This window comes from Indicator indicator, chromosome 2, assembly GCF_027791375.1.
Source record: "Indicator indicator isolate 239-I01 chromosome 2, UM_Iind_1.1, whole genome shotgun sequence".
Taxonomy (NCBI): Eukaryota; Metazoa; Chordata; class Aves; order Piciformes; family Indicatoridae; genus Indicator; species Indicator indicator.
The window spans coordinates 18,866,228-18,886,301 of record NC_072011.1 but is presented as its reverse complement, the minus strand read 5'-3'; the positions used below and the strand labels follow the sequence as shown (position 1 = coordinate 18,886,301).

Sequence of the window (20,074 nt, the reverse complement as noted above, 5' to 3'; positions counted from 1 at the left end):
ACAAGTGAACAGGCATTGCACTTTACAGTAAAGCAATGATTTCCTCTGAGTCATTATACATATTTCAGGTCATGTCTGCCCCTGGAATTTTACTCATTTCCAGGGGAATAAATGCCCTCAGCTTTTGGTCAGCAAAAGGAACTTGACCTTTATGTTTCATCCCTGCTTGCACTATGAAACCCTCTGATCCATCAAAAATCACAAACGAAAAGGCAAAAATGTCAAATTCTCCAGGAAAGGAACACTGCATTAGTCACTATGCATCAGTTAAGCTGAAAAGTAGAAAAGTCTGACTGATGAGCAAAGGCACTTGGTAACAGTCCTGTGAACAACAGTCAATGAGTCAACAATTTCAGTCTTGTGATCCAGCTGACCAACAGCGAGGGCTCTGTGGAGGAAGATTTTGTGGACGACGTAACAGAGGATTTTTTAGCACCTTCCTCTTGAAAAGGAATTGTTGCACTGTTGTGAATGTCTGTATTCATAAAACACCTGCTGCCTCGAACATAATCCGTTCCTCTCACTAACTGCTTGTCAGACACTGGCCTGGACAAAGGGTGCTTTGTGGAGGGACTTTCTTCAATGATTGGTGGTATCCTTTCATTACTGAAGTACCTGCAGAGGACATCATCACCTGTATGAACAGGAGGAAGAAACCCAATTATTCCTGGCCTTAAAACACTTCATTAGCATTTTATATTTTTACTAAAATAATCTGGTTAGGTTTCAGATTACCTAGAATTTGGTTGACTTCCATAACACACCTGGACATATCAGCTACCAATAGATTTATGGCTTTTTGCCGCTCTAGTATTTTTAAGCAATGGCAAGAACAAGAAAATAAATTCACAGAGAATATACAGTTTGACTGTTAAATTCCAGATTCATACACACTAAAACTGTGAGTACAGATTACCTTTATGCAAATCATAATCTTCATGAGCGAGACCTAACAAACCTTGTAATGTGTGCTTCAAGATGTTGATAGACTGGGGATGAATCCATATTCATAGAATCATAGAATCAGTCAGGGTTGGAAGGGACCACAAGGATCATCTAGTTCCAACCCCCCTGCCATGGGCAGGGACACCTCACACTAGATCAGGCTCACCAGAGCCTCATCTAGCCTGGCCTTAAACACCTCCAGGGACCGGGCCTCAACCACCTCCCTGGACAACCCATTCCAGGCTCTCGCCACTCTCATGGTGAAGAACTTCTTCCTCACGTCCAGCCTGAATCTCCCCACTTCCAGCTTTGTTCCATTCCTAGTCCTATCACTACATGATAGCCTAAAAAGTCCCTCCCCAGCTTTCTTGTAGGCCCCCTTCAGATCCTGGAAGGCCAGTATCTGAACGTATTTATCTGAATGTATTCATCTGAAAGTATTCGTCTGAATGCAACTCATGACTAACCTAAAATCTAAAATCTAAAAATATTACTCTGGAAAACAGAAAGTACACTTTTGTAGATAAAATTGGAAGCACTTCCCTGGTTCTGACCATTGATCTGTGATGCTTTGCTGTTTTCACTCTTCCCCAGATACCTGACCATGGCAGCTTCTGCTAGAGATATCCTACTGGGCTAGATAGCCCTTTGTTTCAGACCCAGTACAGCCTACATACACTTGAAATATACTTCAGTGTTGTAGGCTTGTTTAAAAAAACCCAACACAAAATCAAAAGTAAAGCCATACACACAAAAAAACCCCAGCCCTGCCACCTGGTGATCATTCTGTTACACTTTTTACATACCTTGTTTCTAATATCCCTCCAGGTTGATGCTTCTTGCAATTACTTTGTATTTTTGGATAAAAGTAATATAATTCAGCTTCTATTTTCCCTAGAACTACACATTAGTGTCCAGAACTGATTTCAAGAATAAACTAAATAATCATCCTTTCTTATTTGACATTGTAACATGACTCAATCTTTCAGAAGTGAAGGAGGAGGGAGAGAAGAGCAGTGGGGAAGGAAAAAAGCCACCCAATCTAACACCCCACATTATAAGCTTCTTCTGTCTCCCTCTTATTCTGTGAGATCTGCAGAATATGTTTTCTAGCAGTAGTTACAACAAGAACCATCTCCTAAAAGGCCCTACAGTTTAATTTTGAGAACAAGTTTGCTTTCAGAATAGTCTCCACAGTGAGCTAAACAGTCAGAAAGACTTAAAAAAAAAAAAAGAGCAATTTTATGATCAATATTAAACAACATGCTATGAAGAGATAGATAGAGGTCTGCCGTCATCACTTTAAACTACTTTTAATTTTCATAAAAATTCTAAGAAGGGACAACAAAAATTTGAGCCCTGGCACCAAAGAGCCTCACAAATTTCAAAATTAGCATCTGGCATTCCTGCTAAAATCAGCAATCGTCATCTTGAATCAGTTCAGCAATATGCAAACACTAATTTTCCATTCCTAATTTAAACACTTCCATCCAGTTCACCCCAAGGAAAGTTTGGAGAGGAAGAGAAGAGAAACAGGGATGAAACCAAAACCTTGCCTTTTCTCCCTGATGCTCGTGGCCTAGAGAAAGGTTCTGCAACTCCAATCCAGCTCCCATCAGCAGGCATTGACAAAGGACGAGGTTTTCCTAAAGGCGAATATAGGAGATCATGAGGAATTAAAGTTCAGGAAACCAGTTTTGAAATTTATACTTCTCACAACAGAGCAAAGTGAGAGGTACACGAACAAGGCATTAAAATAGCACAAAAATTTAAAAAAAGAAATTCAAGATATTTCCACTGGTGAAATATAAGAAAGCAATATGCTGAGACTGAACAGCCACAACCTTCCTCATTTACAGCATGTTACAGGGAACATAACGACCAAAAGCTGTAACCAAAACACACAGGGAAATGACCAACTCTGCAGCAGTAGAGCCCAACTGAATGACATTCATTAGAGAAATCACAACGTTTAAAGGAAATTATTTCAGATGTGGAGTATCATTCACATTCACAGCTTGCAGAGACTGCCTTTAATATCCATCAAGCCTAACAAGCAGTTTTCTAACATAAATTATTCTAATCTGACCAAAGGATTTATCATAACAGCAATAATGAAAGCAGAATGAACTGACCGTAAGACTGTGTTTTTTCCCTCATCCTGGCTGGTAGGATATTTGCTTCTATGGGATACCCAGGTAACTGATCCGAATCAGCAATGGTGAACCTTCGCCTCCGACTCTCCTGATCCAGAAAAGAATTGGGAGACTCGGCACCCTTGGACCCAGGCAGTAGCTGGCTCGGTTTGCCTCCTCCATACACAAAACTCCCTTTTTCGTCTCTGAAAGGACACAAGTCAGGTGATGGAAGAGTTTGTTTATTTATTTACCAAGGAGAAAAGAAAGCTCCTCCCCTTATGCTAATTCACTTATTAAACACACAGAGAATAATTACATTGCATTAAATGCACCAAGAAGTTTAGAGGTGCTGCTCCTGAAGAAGTTTGAAAAATGAGACCTTTCTGCTCTAAGGCTATCAAAGCTTCTGATTCACTGCCTGGTGTTCAGTACACAGCTGTGACAGAGGAGTACATATATCAATCTACACATCTTTGTGTAAAGGCAACATCTACTACCTTCATCTGAGGAATGAAGCTTTACTGTCTTAATTATAGGAGTCCAATAACTATCACTGATAAGTTCATCACCTTCACCTTCCATCCAAAAGCAAGACCTCCTTGACAGTTTCAGTAATAAATTCATAGTTTATATACAAATGATTTTGAGCAACTTCTGCAGGAACTCCCTTCCCAGAGCAACCCCTCATTCCAAAAGCTAGGAACAGACACTTTTAGAAGAAAAGCTACCTTCCAAATTGAGATTTTCCTGTTTTGTTTTGTTTTTTCCCCTTCCTACAAGCTGCAATCTAATTGTTTGAAGCCAAGTCAGGCATAAAAATACACAGCTGTCTAAACATATATGTACTCCAGTACTCACAACAGCCCCCTGGACAGCATATACCACTTCTTCCAGTTCTCCATCAAGAATAATGGTAGAGCTCAGTGAATGAGAGGGAGCTGTTTATGGAGATTCAGGGGCAAGACTATTACACCACAACCACATGCATACAGAGAGCTCTCCTACACCACCACCACGTGGAGACTGCCATGGGGAGGGAAAGCAGCCAGGGCTCTCTGCCTCCTCAGTGTGGACCAAAGACAATCCATGCCAGAAAAAAAAAAAAGCCACAGCACGCAAATGCACTGCAAAACATGCTAGGTAAAATTCAATAGCCAAACAGAAAGCAAAAGTACTGCCCTTTCTCCTCTTCCTTGCTGCTACAGTTTCTCACACTTATTTTCTTTAAAAGTTGAAAAAAACTTCCCCTTTCCCCCTTGTCACCTAGGACAAGTTCCTCACTGACAGAGATTCGGGCCTAAAGGCATCTCAAGCTAGATATGATTTTGTGACTTTTTGGGAAATATAAACTGAATAAATGAACATAATTCACCAATGTATTTGAAATGTAACCATTTAAAGAAAAGACCAAGGCATTCTAACCTCAAATGCTAAACCTTTATGCCCGATTTATGCCAAAACATTTAAAAAAAAAAAAAAAAAAAAAGAAGAGAGACGTGAGCATGCATAAACATGAAAAACAGGGAGAGACCAGGTCAACATGGTAGAGAGACCCTACCTTGGAGAAACCCTCTCCCCCCTGCACTGCCCTTAAAAACTGCAGTAATACAACCCCTGTCTCTGTATCAGGCTTTGAGTGACAGGAGGCAAGCTCTCCTCCCATGAAAGTCCTTCAACAAAAGGTCAGTTTCTGTGCAGGGCTATCTATGTGAAACCTGAAGTGTCAGGGCCAGTCAGGAAGCATGCCTTGCCTGAAAACTCTTCTGTTCACCACCTTTCCAGGTCGGCTGGCGGGGTTCCACCATGAGTCAACACGGACTTGAGAACAAATAAAAAGCTAGCCATACCATACACCCACCACTCCCACATGCCTTTTGTGTACACAGGTCTGCATTTTTATAGCTTACACTGCAAGATAAGAAATAAAGTTTAATTAATTGACTCTTCTTTCTCCCCTCAGTGGGAATGCTCCTGTTGTATACAACTTGCAGGTTTAACAATTTAAACAAGTTCTTTTCTATTCTAACTCCCAAAACACTGACTTACCTTGCTTTCAAGAAAAAAAAAAAAAGGTTACAGATAAAAATGACTTCTTGCTATGTGAAGTCAGATTAAAACAAAAATCAAAAACATTGCCCCAAAACAAAACCAAGAATGACATCTGTTCACATTTTGGCAACAAGTCTGATCTATATGGCCCACAATAATGTTCTACTAATAAAATCTGTTACTATCCTGGTAGTTTATGCATTTAAGCATAAATTTAAGCAAACCTACATAGTTAAGGAACCAGAAGAAAGTCTGTGAGATGTGTAATTTCCTCAAGATAATGTGTAGAGAGCTCTAACAGCAAGCCAGATTAGAAACAAGCATAACATAGACATTTTTTGTTCAGTTGTGCATGTTTATTTGCATACCGAGGAGAATACGGAACAGCTGGTGGAGGTGGTATGTACAGATCCAGAATGGCTGGCTTCTCTTTTTTCAGTGAGGTGTCCATGGTGCTCTCTGGTAACTGGGCTGAACTTGGCAGAGGATTGGTCTGAAATGGTAAGACAGCTATCAAACATCTGAATATTGATTTACCATTCACAAAAAGTTAATTCAATAATCAATAGCACCATTTTACCCCCTAATGAACTATGTTTAATGAACACAAAAAATTCTTATCATTTAAATTTTCTTCCATCCTCAGTTGTAGCTAGCTTTGCAGTCCCTCCCCTGCAAAAATCCAATCACATGTAATGCATTGGTCAAGAGTATTTTCCTTTTTCCACTTCAATTTTTCCTGCAAATTCCATACACAGAAAAAAATATAGACAAAACCCTCCCCTCTTTTTCTCAGACGCATTAAAAGAATGAGATCTGTTAAATACACTACCCTTATTCCATACAGTGCAATGCCTGAGGCATGCGCAGGAATACGTTCATTTGCATCAAGGGATACAACTAGGACAAGGAAACCAAAGGAGAAATATTTGGTATTGCTCATCTGAGCAAGTTTGCCATTTTGCTTTTTGTGGTTCGCTTCATCTCCATGATCTTGTCAGGCTCCTGTCTGTCTCTAGGAGAGTAAAAGCTTGAAGGACTCACACTTTTCTAGTAAGAGGACTGCATTCTCCTCTTTTTGACAAGGCTTTCATTCTGGCCACTCAATTAACAGCATCCTTGCACAAGTATCTGCCTTTTACCAGCCAGTATGTTGGAAACCAGAACTGTCAGCATGCTTCTTCCAAACACTCATTCTCCCCAGGGAAATGCTGCTTGGCACAGCCTATATTCCCAGCCCACCTCCAGTCTTCACACTGGAAACACAATCTTTGCATTGGGTAACCCTGGATGGTGTTTTATTATCTTTGGCCCAAATTATATGACAGATATGATGCCATAAAAACAAGACACAGGTACTGGTAAAAAGAAGGATGAAAAAAGGAGTCATAAGCACATCATCTACACACAGTTTATGAAAAATCTGCCTGCCTTAAGACTTGTGATAGGCACTGGCATTTCATAGGTTGATAGATTATTCTCACAACTGTAGAGACAGATGTGTCAGAATAGAAGTCAAAATGGAAACTCTCCCTGGTTTTCTTAATTTCAGGTAATCAGTTTAGATTCAATTAGGTTATTTCCTCCTGTAAGCATTAATCCCTAAGCTTCTTAATAAAACCAGCCATTCCTCAACATGGGTATTTAAGAGTTATTAACATCACTTTCTCTGTCTTCTCATTACACAATCTGAATTGCCCAATAACTGAATCTTATTTAAACAAGTAGTTTAAATAACTTGAAAAACACTAACACTTTCCCACCCTTCACTAGACTATAAAGAGGGCAAATACATGGAATAATCTCAGTTATTTCAACAAAACACTTATTACTCTGCTAAATTCTTCCTCTGTTTATTACTCCGTGGTAATGAATTCCATCAGTATCAGCAGTTTCGCCTCAGGTAAGTTCTCTCTGTGGCACAGAGATCTATTAAAATGCTCAACACACTTCTGTGTATCAAGAGGGCATCAAAAACAAAAGGTTAAAAAAAGGTAAGAACATTTTCCCTTTTATCTAAGGAACCAGAAGAGGACTTTGACTTATACTTTAGCACTGGTACCCTGGGAGCATTTCTGGCACTTGTTTTTTCAAGTTAAAACCAAGGCTTTCCCATGCTGATATCTAAATGGAGCGAGCAGCCTCTCACCTGCACCAAGGGTGGTTTCCAGCGCAGGTTCTTCAGTGGAGCAGGAGTGAAATGGAAAGAGCCAGTAGGACGTTTCTTCAGCAGCAGCCTAACTCCAGCAGGATTCTCTCGCAACTTTGCCACCAGGTTTTTCAGTTGCCATCCCACCTGAAAGAGAATAAACACATCTTTTATTTATTATTGCTTCTTTTCTGAAAGCAAACAAGGAAAATCCAAACCCCCTAAGTCAAACTGCCTGTTTTAATATGAACATAAAGAGAGAAAAGAGATTAAAAAAAAAAAAAAGCCACCAAAGAAAAAAAAGGAAAGTTCCCTTTTGGAAGGTGCTTATTTGTTTTATTTCAAAGTAAGATCGCTACCTAAGCTGTAAATTAAACACTGAGATACTAAGCAACGCTCTTTGTGCCTCAGCTCTGGCCCTAAAAGGATACATGAGTGTGCTGAAATTGAGTAACACTGGTATTCACAGTGAACAACCTTTCTCATGTTTGTTTCTCACATTGAAAAGCATTGCTGACCTGAGATAAGCAAAAATGTAATCACTTTATTTAAATTCCCAGGTGCAAACAAATCGACAAATACTCAGGGATTTTTTTAAAGCTGTTTTTATATCTATATTGCAGTAAACTGTAACAATGCATCTTAAAAACATCTTAAACAATACATGAAGTATTTAAATGTGAGACATCATGTATTTTTAATATAAAAATATTGTGAAGAACAGAATTTGTCTTAGAAACAAAATGTTAAAAAGACCCAAAGATTTCAACAGGGAAACATCTGAACTGCCTCCTCACCTCATCCATGTAGAGCATGCTGGGAGAAAGCTTTGCAGAGCAAGGATAAGGGAAGGTTGGTAAGGCTGTTTGTTACTCACCACGGTTTGCCGATTAACCTGGATCACTTCATCACCAGCATGAATCTTCTGAGATCGATCCGCAGGGGACTACAAAGAGAAACCAGAGGCATATGCTTCAGCAGGTTCTCTTACCTCCTATAGCAACCCACACCAAGCTAAGTCCAAAAGTTTATATCTATAATGAAGGCCACTGATGAAAATTTTTGCACTGCTAAATCACACATTACATCTGTTGATGGCCCGAGAAACACAAACAAATACAACCAGCAATTCATTTTTCACTGGGGGAACTACAGGAAAAGGGAGAAGGCAGAGTCTGTATCTGTCACACACCAAATTTTACTTCAGTCATGAGATGGTCTCCACTGCCTCTGCCTCCAGTTTACACTGTAGTTTCAGACAGCAGTGGGAGAGGACTGAAGAGAAGACTTCCATCCTAACACAGAAATTATCTTTAACTTAGCTTTCAAGGAATACTGAATAAAAGAACTAAAAAATAATTTTCAAATGTAGGACCAAAACCCTTCCAACAAACAAAATAGATCTGTTGCATTTTCCCTTTCCTAATGTAAATAACATCCAAAATGTGAAATTATCTCCCTGCCTCACCAAGTCAACAGAAAAAAAAAAAATATATGCTTGCACACAGCGAGTGTGTGTATAAAGCTATTTTTTCAAATACCTATCTAATAATAATACACCCTAAAATACAATTTTCTTGGAACAAAAGCCAAGCCCTGGGAAACCATTAGCAATTAATAGCTAAATATGTCAATATTTACTTACATTTATCTACAGCTGGTGCCATACACCAGCTATTGCTGCAGCTTTTAAAGAAAGAGTCTCACTGCTTTTACACACCAACTCTGACAGCCTTGACAACACCCACAGCGTAGCAGCATACTATCCTGGTATATTGCACCCAAGCCCCAGGACAATTTCTCCTCCCATTCCCATGCCCCCATGAGCTGGCAGCAGGCCAGCTCTTCCTAGAGACTCCAGAATTGTAGGAATACATAGAGCAACAAGAGAAGAAAACATGGGGGAATTTATGGGAGGCTCCAACTATCATGAGTAACCCTGTTTCTTCATTGTCTTCTCACTTCCCCTGAGAGAAAATGCCCCCATAGAAACTGCATATGTATCTATGAGTCAACCAAGATCACAAATGCTGGGCCAAAGTCAACTTTGAGAAAAACAAAGCTGATTTCCAGCTGTCCTTTAGGCAATCAACAGCCCATGTAGGGGAGTGCCAGATATCACAGCAGAGACTGCAATCTCATTGTGAGAACAGAGAAAAGAGCAAAGTTTAGATTCAGACCAACATGATGCTGGAATTTACAACTCAGGAATTCTCTTGGCTGATTGGTATCAAATTCATGGACTTCCCTGGCCCTTGCAATGTACAATACTGTTAATTTTGGGGTGCAGTTTCACTGCGTTCCAAAACATTGGATTCTGGAGTTAGCTACTAAAATATCATTCCAAACCTAACAAGAAAACTGATTCAGCCTGGGCCACCCAAATGACTTCGCTAAGCAAGATTCTGTAAGCACTTATGGAAAGATACCAGCACAAAAAATCATTAAGTGAATGGATCCCAGGATGTTAGGGATTGGAAGGGACCTCCGAAGATCGAGTCCAATCCCCCTGTCAGAGCAGGACCATAGAATCTAGCCCAGGTCACAGGAGCACATCCAGATGGGTCTTGAAAGTCTATAAAGGAGGAGTGGAACAACATGCCAATGTATCAGAAATGCTCTGTCCAGCAGGAGTAGGGAGGTGATTGTCCCCTTGTACTCAGCTCTGGTGAGGCCACTCCTCGAGTATTGTGTCCAGTTTCAGGCACACTACTCAATACATGAGAGATGTCAAGGTACTGGAGCAAGTAAAGAGGAGGGCAACAAAGCTGGTGAAGGGCCTGGAGAATAAATCTTATATGAGGAGTGACTGAGGGAGCTGGGGTTATTTGGAAAAGAGGATGAGGGGAGACCTCACTGCTCTGTACAACTACCTGAAAGGACATTTTAAAGAAGCAGGTGCTGGTTTCTTCTAACAGGTAATTAGTGATAGAACAAGAGGGAATGGCCTCAAAGCTACAACTGGGTAGGTTTAGATCAGACATTAGGAAAAAAGTTTTCACAGAAAGAGTGGTCAGACACTGGAATGGGCTGCCCAGGGAGGTGGTTGAGTCACCAACCCTGGATGTGTTTAAAGGTTGTTTAGATGTGGTGCTTGGGGATATGGTTTAGGGATGAATCTTGTAGAGTTATCCATTGGGCTTGGTGATCCTGAGGGTCTTTTCCAACCAGAACGTTTCGGTGATTCTGTGATCTTCCTTGTAAGGAGAGACTGAGGGAGCTGGGTCTCTTCAGTTTGGAGAGAAGGAGACTAAGGAGTGACTTCATTAATGTTTATAAATACATAAAGGGTGAGTGCCAAGAGGATGGAGCCAGGCTCTTCTAAGTGATGACCAATGACAGGACAAGGGGCAATGGGTGGAAGTTGAGGCATAGGGAGTCCCATGTAAACGTGAGGAAAATTTTTTTCCCTGTGGGGGTGACAGAACACTGGAACAGGTTGCCCAGGGGGTTGTGGAGTCTTCCTCTCTGGAGATATTCAACACTTGCCTGGATGCATTCCTGTGTGATCTGGTATAGGTGATGCTGCTCTGGGAGAGAGGGGTTGGACTAGGTGATCTTTCAAGCCCCTAACATTCTGTGATTCTGTGAATCACTCAAAACAGCAGATACAGTAACTTATAGCAATTATTTTAACAGCAAATGTTGGAACTAACTCATGTACTTGCAGAAACTAGGTTAATTAGACTAACAGTTAAGCCATGCAGACAAAATATTTACAAATTGTGGATAAACAAATGATGCCTCTTACAGTATTTAAAGCTGTTGTATCATGAAAGCCATATGTAAAACAGGACGTAGTAGCAAAAAAAAAAAAGTCAAACTCAAAGCTACTGTCAGATAACCACAGTTAATCTACATTTATTTCACTTACATTTTCTGTAGTTCCAGTGATTACATGTAATCCATCATAAGTTGATTTGATGTACATTCCCTAAATATAAGTAGAAAATGAAAAACAAGTTTAAAGGAAAAAAAACAACCAGCATGACTTATCTGATTAAACAACTGATGGCAACTGACTAAAAACATTAAAAACACTTTAAATCATGTATTTTCCCTAGAAAAGTGTGTGGCCTAATATTACAACAGTCTAAACCTATTCACAGGTCACTTTTACTGTCATTCATTATAATAATTATAATTACTTAAGCCATCTAATATATGGAACGTAATTTAGGAATACTGTCTGGTTTGTGATAGCAAACACTGCTGGTCTCGCTGGCTTGCCAGTCTTCAGCCTAGAACAAAACCTTTTATCTTCACTGCCTGCTCTGCACTATAGAATTACAGGTTTTACTAGATGGCTACCAGCTCTCTACATACAAAGCACACTTACATAGGTAGGCTACAAATACTGCCTACATGTTCCTTTACAATTTCTCTTGGCAAGTAAATATGCAGACTGCCCTGTAAATCAGTGTGACATAAGCACTGAAAGCTATGGCAGAACTAAGTATTGGTGGCTTTATGCTATGCTGAGTGTGACTACAAGGACAAATTCAGATGCAGTGGATGTTAACCGTAGGAACACAATTTTTTTAAAAATCACCAACAGACTATGTACAGGCTATTGCAGAGTTTTCCACACAAAAGATGATCAGTACATTGGCTTAATCACTTATAAATGAATACATTTCCACTTTTCCTACCTACATCTGTTGCTAGAAGCACTTGCAGAGAGCCATACAGAACTGTTATTCAAGAGTCACAGACATCTTAACTGCCTGAAGCTACTGCACTTCCTTAGAAGTGCAAGAAAAAGGACAAAATTTCTTTGCCCCTTCCTCTCCAGCTAGTTCCCTTCCCTGTTTGCATGCTCATATCCAATTGCAGGCACCTATCTTCCTGTTTCTTACTTAGTCCAGGCTATGCTGGTGCTCTTTCATTGTAGCTTGTGCTTTCTCAAAGAGGTCCCCACAATTTCAAAAATGCATGACTGATTCAGTCAAATCCAGTGGCCTAGGTAAAATTATATAGCATAGTAATATTACAAAGCTTCCTCTGAAAGCGTTCATCTTTTCTGCCTGCAGGGCTGAGAAACGGAACACAAATGCACTCAAGAATTTAAATTCCCTCCAACTCATATATGTTTGTCTGTACCCCAGCCAGAAAATCCACCAAGATTTAAAACAGTTTCTCACAACCAGTCAGCTAAACAGCATCCACTGAATGAACTAGATTCAGTAACGTTACAGGGCCACTGAGCATTTGAAAGGTTTTCTTATATTCCTGCCAACAGCAAACCTCAAAAATCCTCATATTCTTCTGTCTTGTTATAAACACACATAAAAATGTCTTTGAAACACAAATAGCATTTTTCTCATCACCTTTACCTTCCCCCAGTCTAGAAAAAAACCTGGTTACAGTAACCTGCAAAAATAGAACAATTCATTTAACAAGTATCTAAATTCCCCAGCATCCTGGTTAAGACACAAATCTGCAACAATTTACCATCAGAAAAATATATTTGGGATCAAACTTATCAATGTACATACCAATCTCTGGCAGCCACTTCAGCATACTACCTGACAATTAACCTCCACATTTCCTTTCCCACTCATCTTTCTGTTTCCCTTAATGGTTTTGAAGTATCTTCTTGTGAGTGCTGTCTCACAAAACTACCTATTAAACACTGGAGACATAAGAACACTCCAGAATCAGTCCTTACCAGGCCTTCCCCAGGTTTAATGTTGGTTAAATGAACCTCCTCCAGACATGCACACTGGCTCATCAATGGATCTGTAGTTGATCGGATGGCTTTATCACAAATACCGTTTAAAGTCTTGGCCTACAATGAGAACATACAAGAAACCGTTACAAAAACTCACTCCTGGCTTCCTCCCCTCTCAGTTATCAAAAATGGAAAGGAAACGATGTCTAAAATTTGGCCCACTAATAAAAACATAGTTAAGAATCACTGAAACAGGAGTTTAATTTGTACAGACCTATCCTTACTGTAACCTAGCACAACCTGTTTCCATTAGTGCCACCTCATCATCACTAACGGATGCCAACACATTCTTCATTTAAAAAAAAAACAACCAATAAACACAAGAAATGAAACAAATTGTTTGCTTTAACAAAAAATATAACCCACTAAAATAATGAATAATTTTGGTGATTCCTTGTGGGAACAACTGGCAGTTTTTCATATTGAATAATACGAAATTTCTGCTATAAGGATAAAACTGACCACTTGTCATAAAAAGCATGATAGTATAAGGTCAGATATCTGGCTCTTAAGCATTTCAGCATTCCTTCTCTCCACTGTGCCTCTGAATTGACCTTTTCTGGAATGCTTATGCAGGCAAGGTTCATATTTCCTTTTTACCAAAACATAACTGATCCTAAATCAATATTGTAACTAAAGGCAAATTCTGACCTTGTGTGTGTACCAGTCAAGTCAGAGGCTTTGTCTTGTACAACTTTTAATGAGCAAAATGGCTAATCAATCAGGGAGAGGGGAGGAAGTCTAAAAATCTGGGCCCCCCTGCACTCACAAATACACAATCCAGTGTGTTTAGGATTTTGACATTAACTAGATCAATGCAAAGTAAATTAGGAAAGCTTAAAGGAGAGGGGAGTGAGGACCAGTACACATTTCAGTAGTTTGGGAATCAGCAAGGTAAGCCATCTTTCACATGGGATTTGAACCCTTCAAAGTAGACATATGTAATCACAGGACCAGAGAAGCTGTCTCAACAGAAGACATCGGTTTTGAACTACAATGTCCCTGGAAACAATAGTTCCAACTTTTTTTGTTGCTGTTTTGTTTTACATCAGATTTGCAGGGCTGCCATAAAACAAACCAAAACAATGCTTAACTGTGAATGCAAGGAACTGCTCAAACAAGGGCGCTCCAAACAACAATAACTATTTCAGAGTGGGTGTGCGCGCATGGAAAGATGCAAAAACTCCCATTTACGTGGTCTCATTATTTATGAGCAACATTATTTTTAGTTATTGTGCTACTAAATGCCTAAGCATCTATGAGCTAGCGGAAGGCCTTATCAAAGAGCACAGCCTGGTTCATGTCAAAAGCAGGAAGCGATGATTAACTGTTAAAAATATAAAAAGCATTCCATTACGCTCCTCCTTTTGTCACAAGGCTGCTTCAAACAGCCATGAAAACTCAAGCTCAAGTACAACCAGAGACAAAACTTCAGTTCTGTAGCAGGGCAGTTCTTTTATACGAAGAAGCTTAATAAGGTTTAATGTCTGTTTATTAAGGCACTAAATACACCTCACAGGCTTAATTGGTCTAGTCTACAATCAATTTGAGTACTACCCCTCCCTTGAAAATCTGAATTTCTCTTGAAAAATAGCTATGCAATGAAACTTTAAGGAATACTTGATCCCACGCTATTACAGACACTACTTGCCTGTTCAAATTTCATTGATTTCCTCTACCAAAAAAAGTATATTCACAAAATGGTCCATAACAATGTTTTCTTGCATGATGTGCTTACATGTGTGGATTACAAAGCTGTTGTCAGTAGTCAGTGTAAAAGCCACTGAAATAAACATGAATGAAGGCAGCTGAGTTTCAACAGAAATGTGTACTTACTACAGTCTGAACTTTATCTTCCATGTCAGCTACAGTGCAGTCCTAAAAACAAAGCAAGAACAAGAGCTCTACATTAACCAAAAAACATGCAAACCCATCATCTCTGAAAACTCTGCAAGACTGTCACTTTAACATGAAATAGAGGTATTTATGTTGCAGGGATTAATCAGATCAGCTTCACTCAGGCTATTCACCAAGTATTTTCTGGCCCTGGTAAAAAGCAATAATAAACCTTGAAAACTAAGAGAACACAGAATTCAATTACAGCAGCAGGCTCTTCCACAAAAGCAGAATCCTGCACAGTAAAACTAGACTCATAGAAGACCAGGCACATGAGCTTGCCTTACAATAATAAACTCCAGCTCAGGCCCTCCTCAGTCCCAGGCATCAAAATGGATCTAAAAGTATTGTTAAAAACAGAATGAAAAATAATTATTTTTTAATACACTATTGATGACATTCCTGAGGTACAAAGGACTAAAAACAAAGCACTATTTACACAGCTCAGATACAAAAGTCTTTGAACTGAAACAACTTCATGTAATAAACCGCAGAAGTCATCATTTTCTTCAAGAAGAGCTGAAGTAGAGAATGGTGTTAGATTCTCAGATTAAAACACTAAAACAGCAAGTTAATAATGGAATAAGATTTACAATAGCTATAAGGAGAAAATCCTCAAATCCCAGCATTTAAAAAAGGTATTTGCCTTAGACATCTCCACCTGCCATAACTACTTGCATATCTAACCACACACTGCCCAGAGAACTGTGAATCATCCTCAACATTTCTTTTGGTCCTTCTTACCTCTATTCTGTGCTTTTAAATATAGAAATCCAAGACAAACCACACAGTCCTCCAAATATGGACACAGAAGAGATAGATAAAGCAACTCATCTATGTTCTCTTTTATGTTTCAATAATAAGTCTTAATACCCTGTTCACTGTTTTAATGACTACCAAGAACTGAGGTTACACTTTTCACACTCTGGCAAAAGCCTTAAGACACTACTATGAAGTTGAAACTCCATCATTGAAACTCCATTATTGTAGATCAGCATAACTTTTCCCTGCTAAATACATCTGCATGAATCCACAGTGAATCAACAGTGAATGTCACCTATCACAATGCAGCCCAGTTGCTCAAAGTCCTTCTGATTCTTCTCATTTCTGTTTACACTGATAATTATTTTAACCCCAAAGTTTGCCATAAAATTTTAAGAAACAGTGGTGTAAATTCTGTTCCTTGTATCTGTGTAGCTGTCATTAAAGGCAATTGGAAACTTAATGCATTCCTGCCTTGCTCTACTATTCACCCACTTTTACAAATAATTTATGATTACACTGAGCAGCATTGGTTCCATAAGAGCCACATGGTCTCTTCTCAGCTATGAGGACTGACTATTTATTCCCGCAGTCTATTCCCTCATAAGAAATATTTCTGAAGTCTAAAAATTCATCTATATTTTTTTTCAACTGTATCTCTCTTTTCTACATAAGTGAACTCCTTCAAACCATTCTAATGCATCTGAAGTATCCCAATAAAAAATAGCATTGATTTTTTTCCCCATTAATGCTTTTTCTCATATTCATCAACCCATTTTTTATCATAACTCACATCAAATTGTCAGAGAAGCATTCTGACGTGGTTTAAAAGGCCAGGGTTGTATTCACCAACTGCCACTCCCCTGTCATCAAAGGCTGATTTAACTGACAGATTAGACACCATTTTTAGTAGTTTTATTAACACAGTTCAGCAATCTCTTATCTCAGTTCCTATAGCACTCTTGGGTTCACACCATCTGCTCCTAGAAATATTTTCTGTTCTACCTCATAATGTGCAAAGTTGTAGCTGTAAAATCTTTCTGCTGTAAATGACTTTCTGCAATTGCACACTCAGCATTCAAATGAAAAACAGTCAGGAGCAAGGAAAAATTGCATGCCTTCAAACTTATAATATCCAGACACTATCTTTCACAATGATCTAGCCAATATAATTGTGTGCCATCATAGCTTGGCAGTGCATGGGATGTCCTTTGACATCACCTCCAAAGAGGAAGAGTTCCATGTCCCATATCATGGAACATGGTCCTTCAGAGTTCAAACAGTATACCACCACAGAATGATGGTTATAAGCAAGTTCAGCAGGAATGTAAGTGTGCACACACTGCTTCAAAGCAATGGCACATCAGAACAGTTTAAGTCAGGCAGTATTATTCAGAGTAAAATGACATCCCAGTTGCTATGTGTCCTTTCAGTTATCACCGTACAGACAATGAACGAAGTGTGGTCTCACACTACTGGCAGAAGGCTGGCTACTGGGCTTGGTATTGTAAAGGTGGCAGCTCCTTCCATTGAATGCAGCGTTTCCCATGTGATGACTGAACCAGTCTGTACAGGACAAGACTTAAGGAGTACACAGGCATGTGTGCAACCACCAATGGACTCACCTTTTGTTAGCACTGATAACTGTTTTTCAACATGTTGTCTGGAATTTGAAAAAAAATCTTGAAATGCGTATCAACTACTTCAAACACAAATGCTCTTTCCATTAAAGCTCAAGACAAGGAGTAACTCTCAAACCACAGTCACTCAAGATACAGCTGACAATGACAACAGCAAAATTGGAAATTAAATGGGGGGATAAACAAACAAAAAAAACCCCACCAAACACAGCTCAGAAAAAACAGACAATTAAAACTGACCTCCATGGACTATCAATGCTTCAAACAAGCTCTCATTTCCACATCTGCCTTCCAATTAGCATTCTGCGAACAGCAAGCACATTACTTCCCCAAGCACCCCCCCCTTCCTTCCCTTTTGGAAAGCAAAGAGGAAAAGAAATCAGCTGACCTTCTGAACAGTAGTAGTGAGATCCAAGCAGAGCTGAATGATTCTGTTCTTCATTGAAGAAAAGTCAGCAATACCTGTAAATGGAGCCCTGCAACAAGAGAAAAATCCCTTTAGACAGAAGGGACCAGTCTTCTCCCATCCTACCTTATCAGTGAGGAATACAACATGAGAGCAAGAGCTGTAACTCTGATGTCCACACAAAGACAAGGCTGCCGTTTTCCAACATAAATACTCCTGACTACATAGTTCTGCTCTGCCCTTGCACCAGAACTAGTGAATATCGAGCCGTGTGTGGTAATAAGCACAGATAGAGAGCAGAACCAGAAGAACCAGTCAGTTTCTCCAAACTGCAGTTTTCTCAGCTGCATGCTCAAGTTAGAACATGCTGACCATGTTGTAAGAATCACACTCTTGGGTTTGCCAGTGAGTAGATTTCTAATGTCCATGTCTTTGATTACTAAACTCAGAATGGAGAGGGGGGGGAAAAAATCTAAAAAGCAAAACAAAACAAACAAACAAACCCCAAACAACAACATAAAAACCACCCTCTAATCTCTACCCAAAAAAAAAACCAAAAACTTTCACATTCTACAGTCAGTCTTAAGAGAAGGATCATTATAGGTAGGGCAACTTTAGAGCCTCAGACCCTCTAGACATCTGAAAGAGCTAGAAGCAGGGTTGAGAAGTAACTTGAGCAGGTTTGGACATGGACAAGCTAGCCATCTTGCTGATGGTGCGCTGCAGAAGACATTTAAGGCAATGTGTCAGGAACAGGATGAGAGAAGCGAATTAGGTGAGAGGCACAAGCTGTTAACATCACTGCCTGGAAACAGAATCAAGGTCTTGCTGGAAACCAGAGATACTAAAGGATAAAACCGTTCCTTGCTGCCAGCTCTCTTCCTAACTTTCCTTCTCAGGAAAGCTAGCAAGGGAGCTTGAGAATTTATGTTCATCTGTTATCATGGACTGCATCCCCGACAGCACCCAAGTGGCTCTGTTGCCTGTTTGCTTCTGCTGCAGCTATCAGAAAACAACTCTGGCTCTCACCAGGAAAAAACTAATTTAAAAACACAACAACAAACAAAACTACAAAACAACAACAACTAACAACAACAAAAGCAAACAAAAAAAAGTTGCCCAGGGAGGTTGGATGCCTCCTCCCCAGCAGTGTTCAAGGCCAATTTGGATAAAGCCTTGAGCAAAGTAGTCTAGTGGAACTTGTCCATGCCCATGTCTGGGAGGGTTGGAAATGGAAGATTTTTAAAGGTGGCTTTCAACCCAAACCATTCTATGAACCTATACAATAACAACAAAAAAAACCAAACCACCAGCCTAACAAACAAAAAACCACACAAACAAACAAAACGCACACACAAATTTTATTCTTACCTGTCCAACCATGCAAGGAGGGCTTTAGCAGCACCAATAAGCTCTACCACAGAAGTAAGGAATTCATTCGGGGGCTTGTGAGAGGTATTTCCATCATAATTTGAACTTTTCCTACGGCTGCTGATGTAATTTTGCAGATTGTTGGATGATGCTCGCAGCTTGAGAACCAGGTTCTTCATATTGTCAGTTTCAAGGCCATAGTTCTGCAAGGAATATTAAGCTTAATAAATTTCCCTATTGAGGAGTTCTATTTACCATACAGAATACATCTGGTTGGAAGAGACCTCAAAGATCATCATTCCAACCCTCAACCCAGTGCTGAAGGGTCAACACCAAACCATGTCCCTAAATGCCAGCTCTACATACTGCTTAAACGCTTTCAGGGACAGTGACACTCCACCACTGTCCTGGGCAGACCAACATTTTCAGTGAAGAAATACCTCCTAACATTCAGCCTAAACCTCTCTTGGTGCAGCTTGTAACCATTTCCTGTAGTCCTGTCACTTGACACCAGGGAGGAAAGGCTGGCTCCCTCCTCCTTCCAGTCTCCCTTCAGGCTGATATCTCCCCTCAGCCTCCTCTTCTGCAGACTGAACAACCCCAGCTCCCTCAGATGCTCCTCATAGGTCACATGTTCCAGGCCCTTCACAAGCCTCATGACCCTTCTCTGGACACACTCCAGCACTTCATATGAGATGAAAGGTCTGGCTATTTGTCTTTTTTTTTTTTTTAATGTCTTCTAAGATTTGTTCTACACTAAAGCCACTGAATAATGTTTTGTGGGTACCAAATTTGCTCAGTTTCTGACATTAATGAGATCAGAGGACACTTTTTGATTAGAATGAAATCCAAATACCCTAATGTGATAGGACATCTTAAAATACAGTTGGAATAACAGGATTGTGTTGTTTTTCTTTCTGTTAAAACAGAGCAAATGGTGGTTTTTCTTCAAATGTTTTCTCCACTGTGGTACATAAACACTGA

At 39.7% G+C, this 20,074-nt stretch overlaps 1 protein-coding gene across 2 annotated transcripts; it reads right to left on the bottom strand.

Annotated features, from left to right (window-relative positions):
- Positions 1–335: 335 nt before the first annotated feature.
- On the bottom strand, positions 336–19,284 carry CNKSR3 (CNKSR family member 3). 2 transcript variants are annotated; one of them, XM_054392337.1, is made up of 12 exons: positions 19,091–19,284; positions 17,702–17,789; positions 14,852–14,893; positions 12,953–13,072; positions 11,156–11,215; positions 8,159–8,227; positions 7,282–7,428; positions 5,501–5,625; positions 3,081–3,286; positions 2,497–2,591; positions 1,413–1,419; positions 336–634 (listed from the first exon to the last, which is right to left on the bottom strand). In XM_054392337.1, the coding sequence occupies exons 1-12, from the start codon at positions 19,267–19,269 to the stop codon at positions 336–338; spliced, it is 1,437 nt and encodes a 478-aa protein (XP_054248312.1). In that variant the 5' UTR covers positions 19,270–19,284. The 2 variants fall into 2 exon arrangements, with proteins under 2 accessions (XP_054248312.1, XP_054248303.1); XM_054392328.1 differs by lacking the exon at positions 1,413–1,419 and having other exon boundaries at positions 2,502–2,591.
- Between the last annotated feature and the right edge of the window lie 790 nt (positions 19,285–20,074).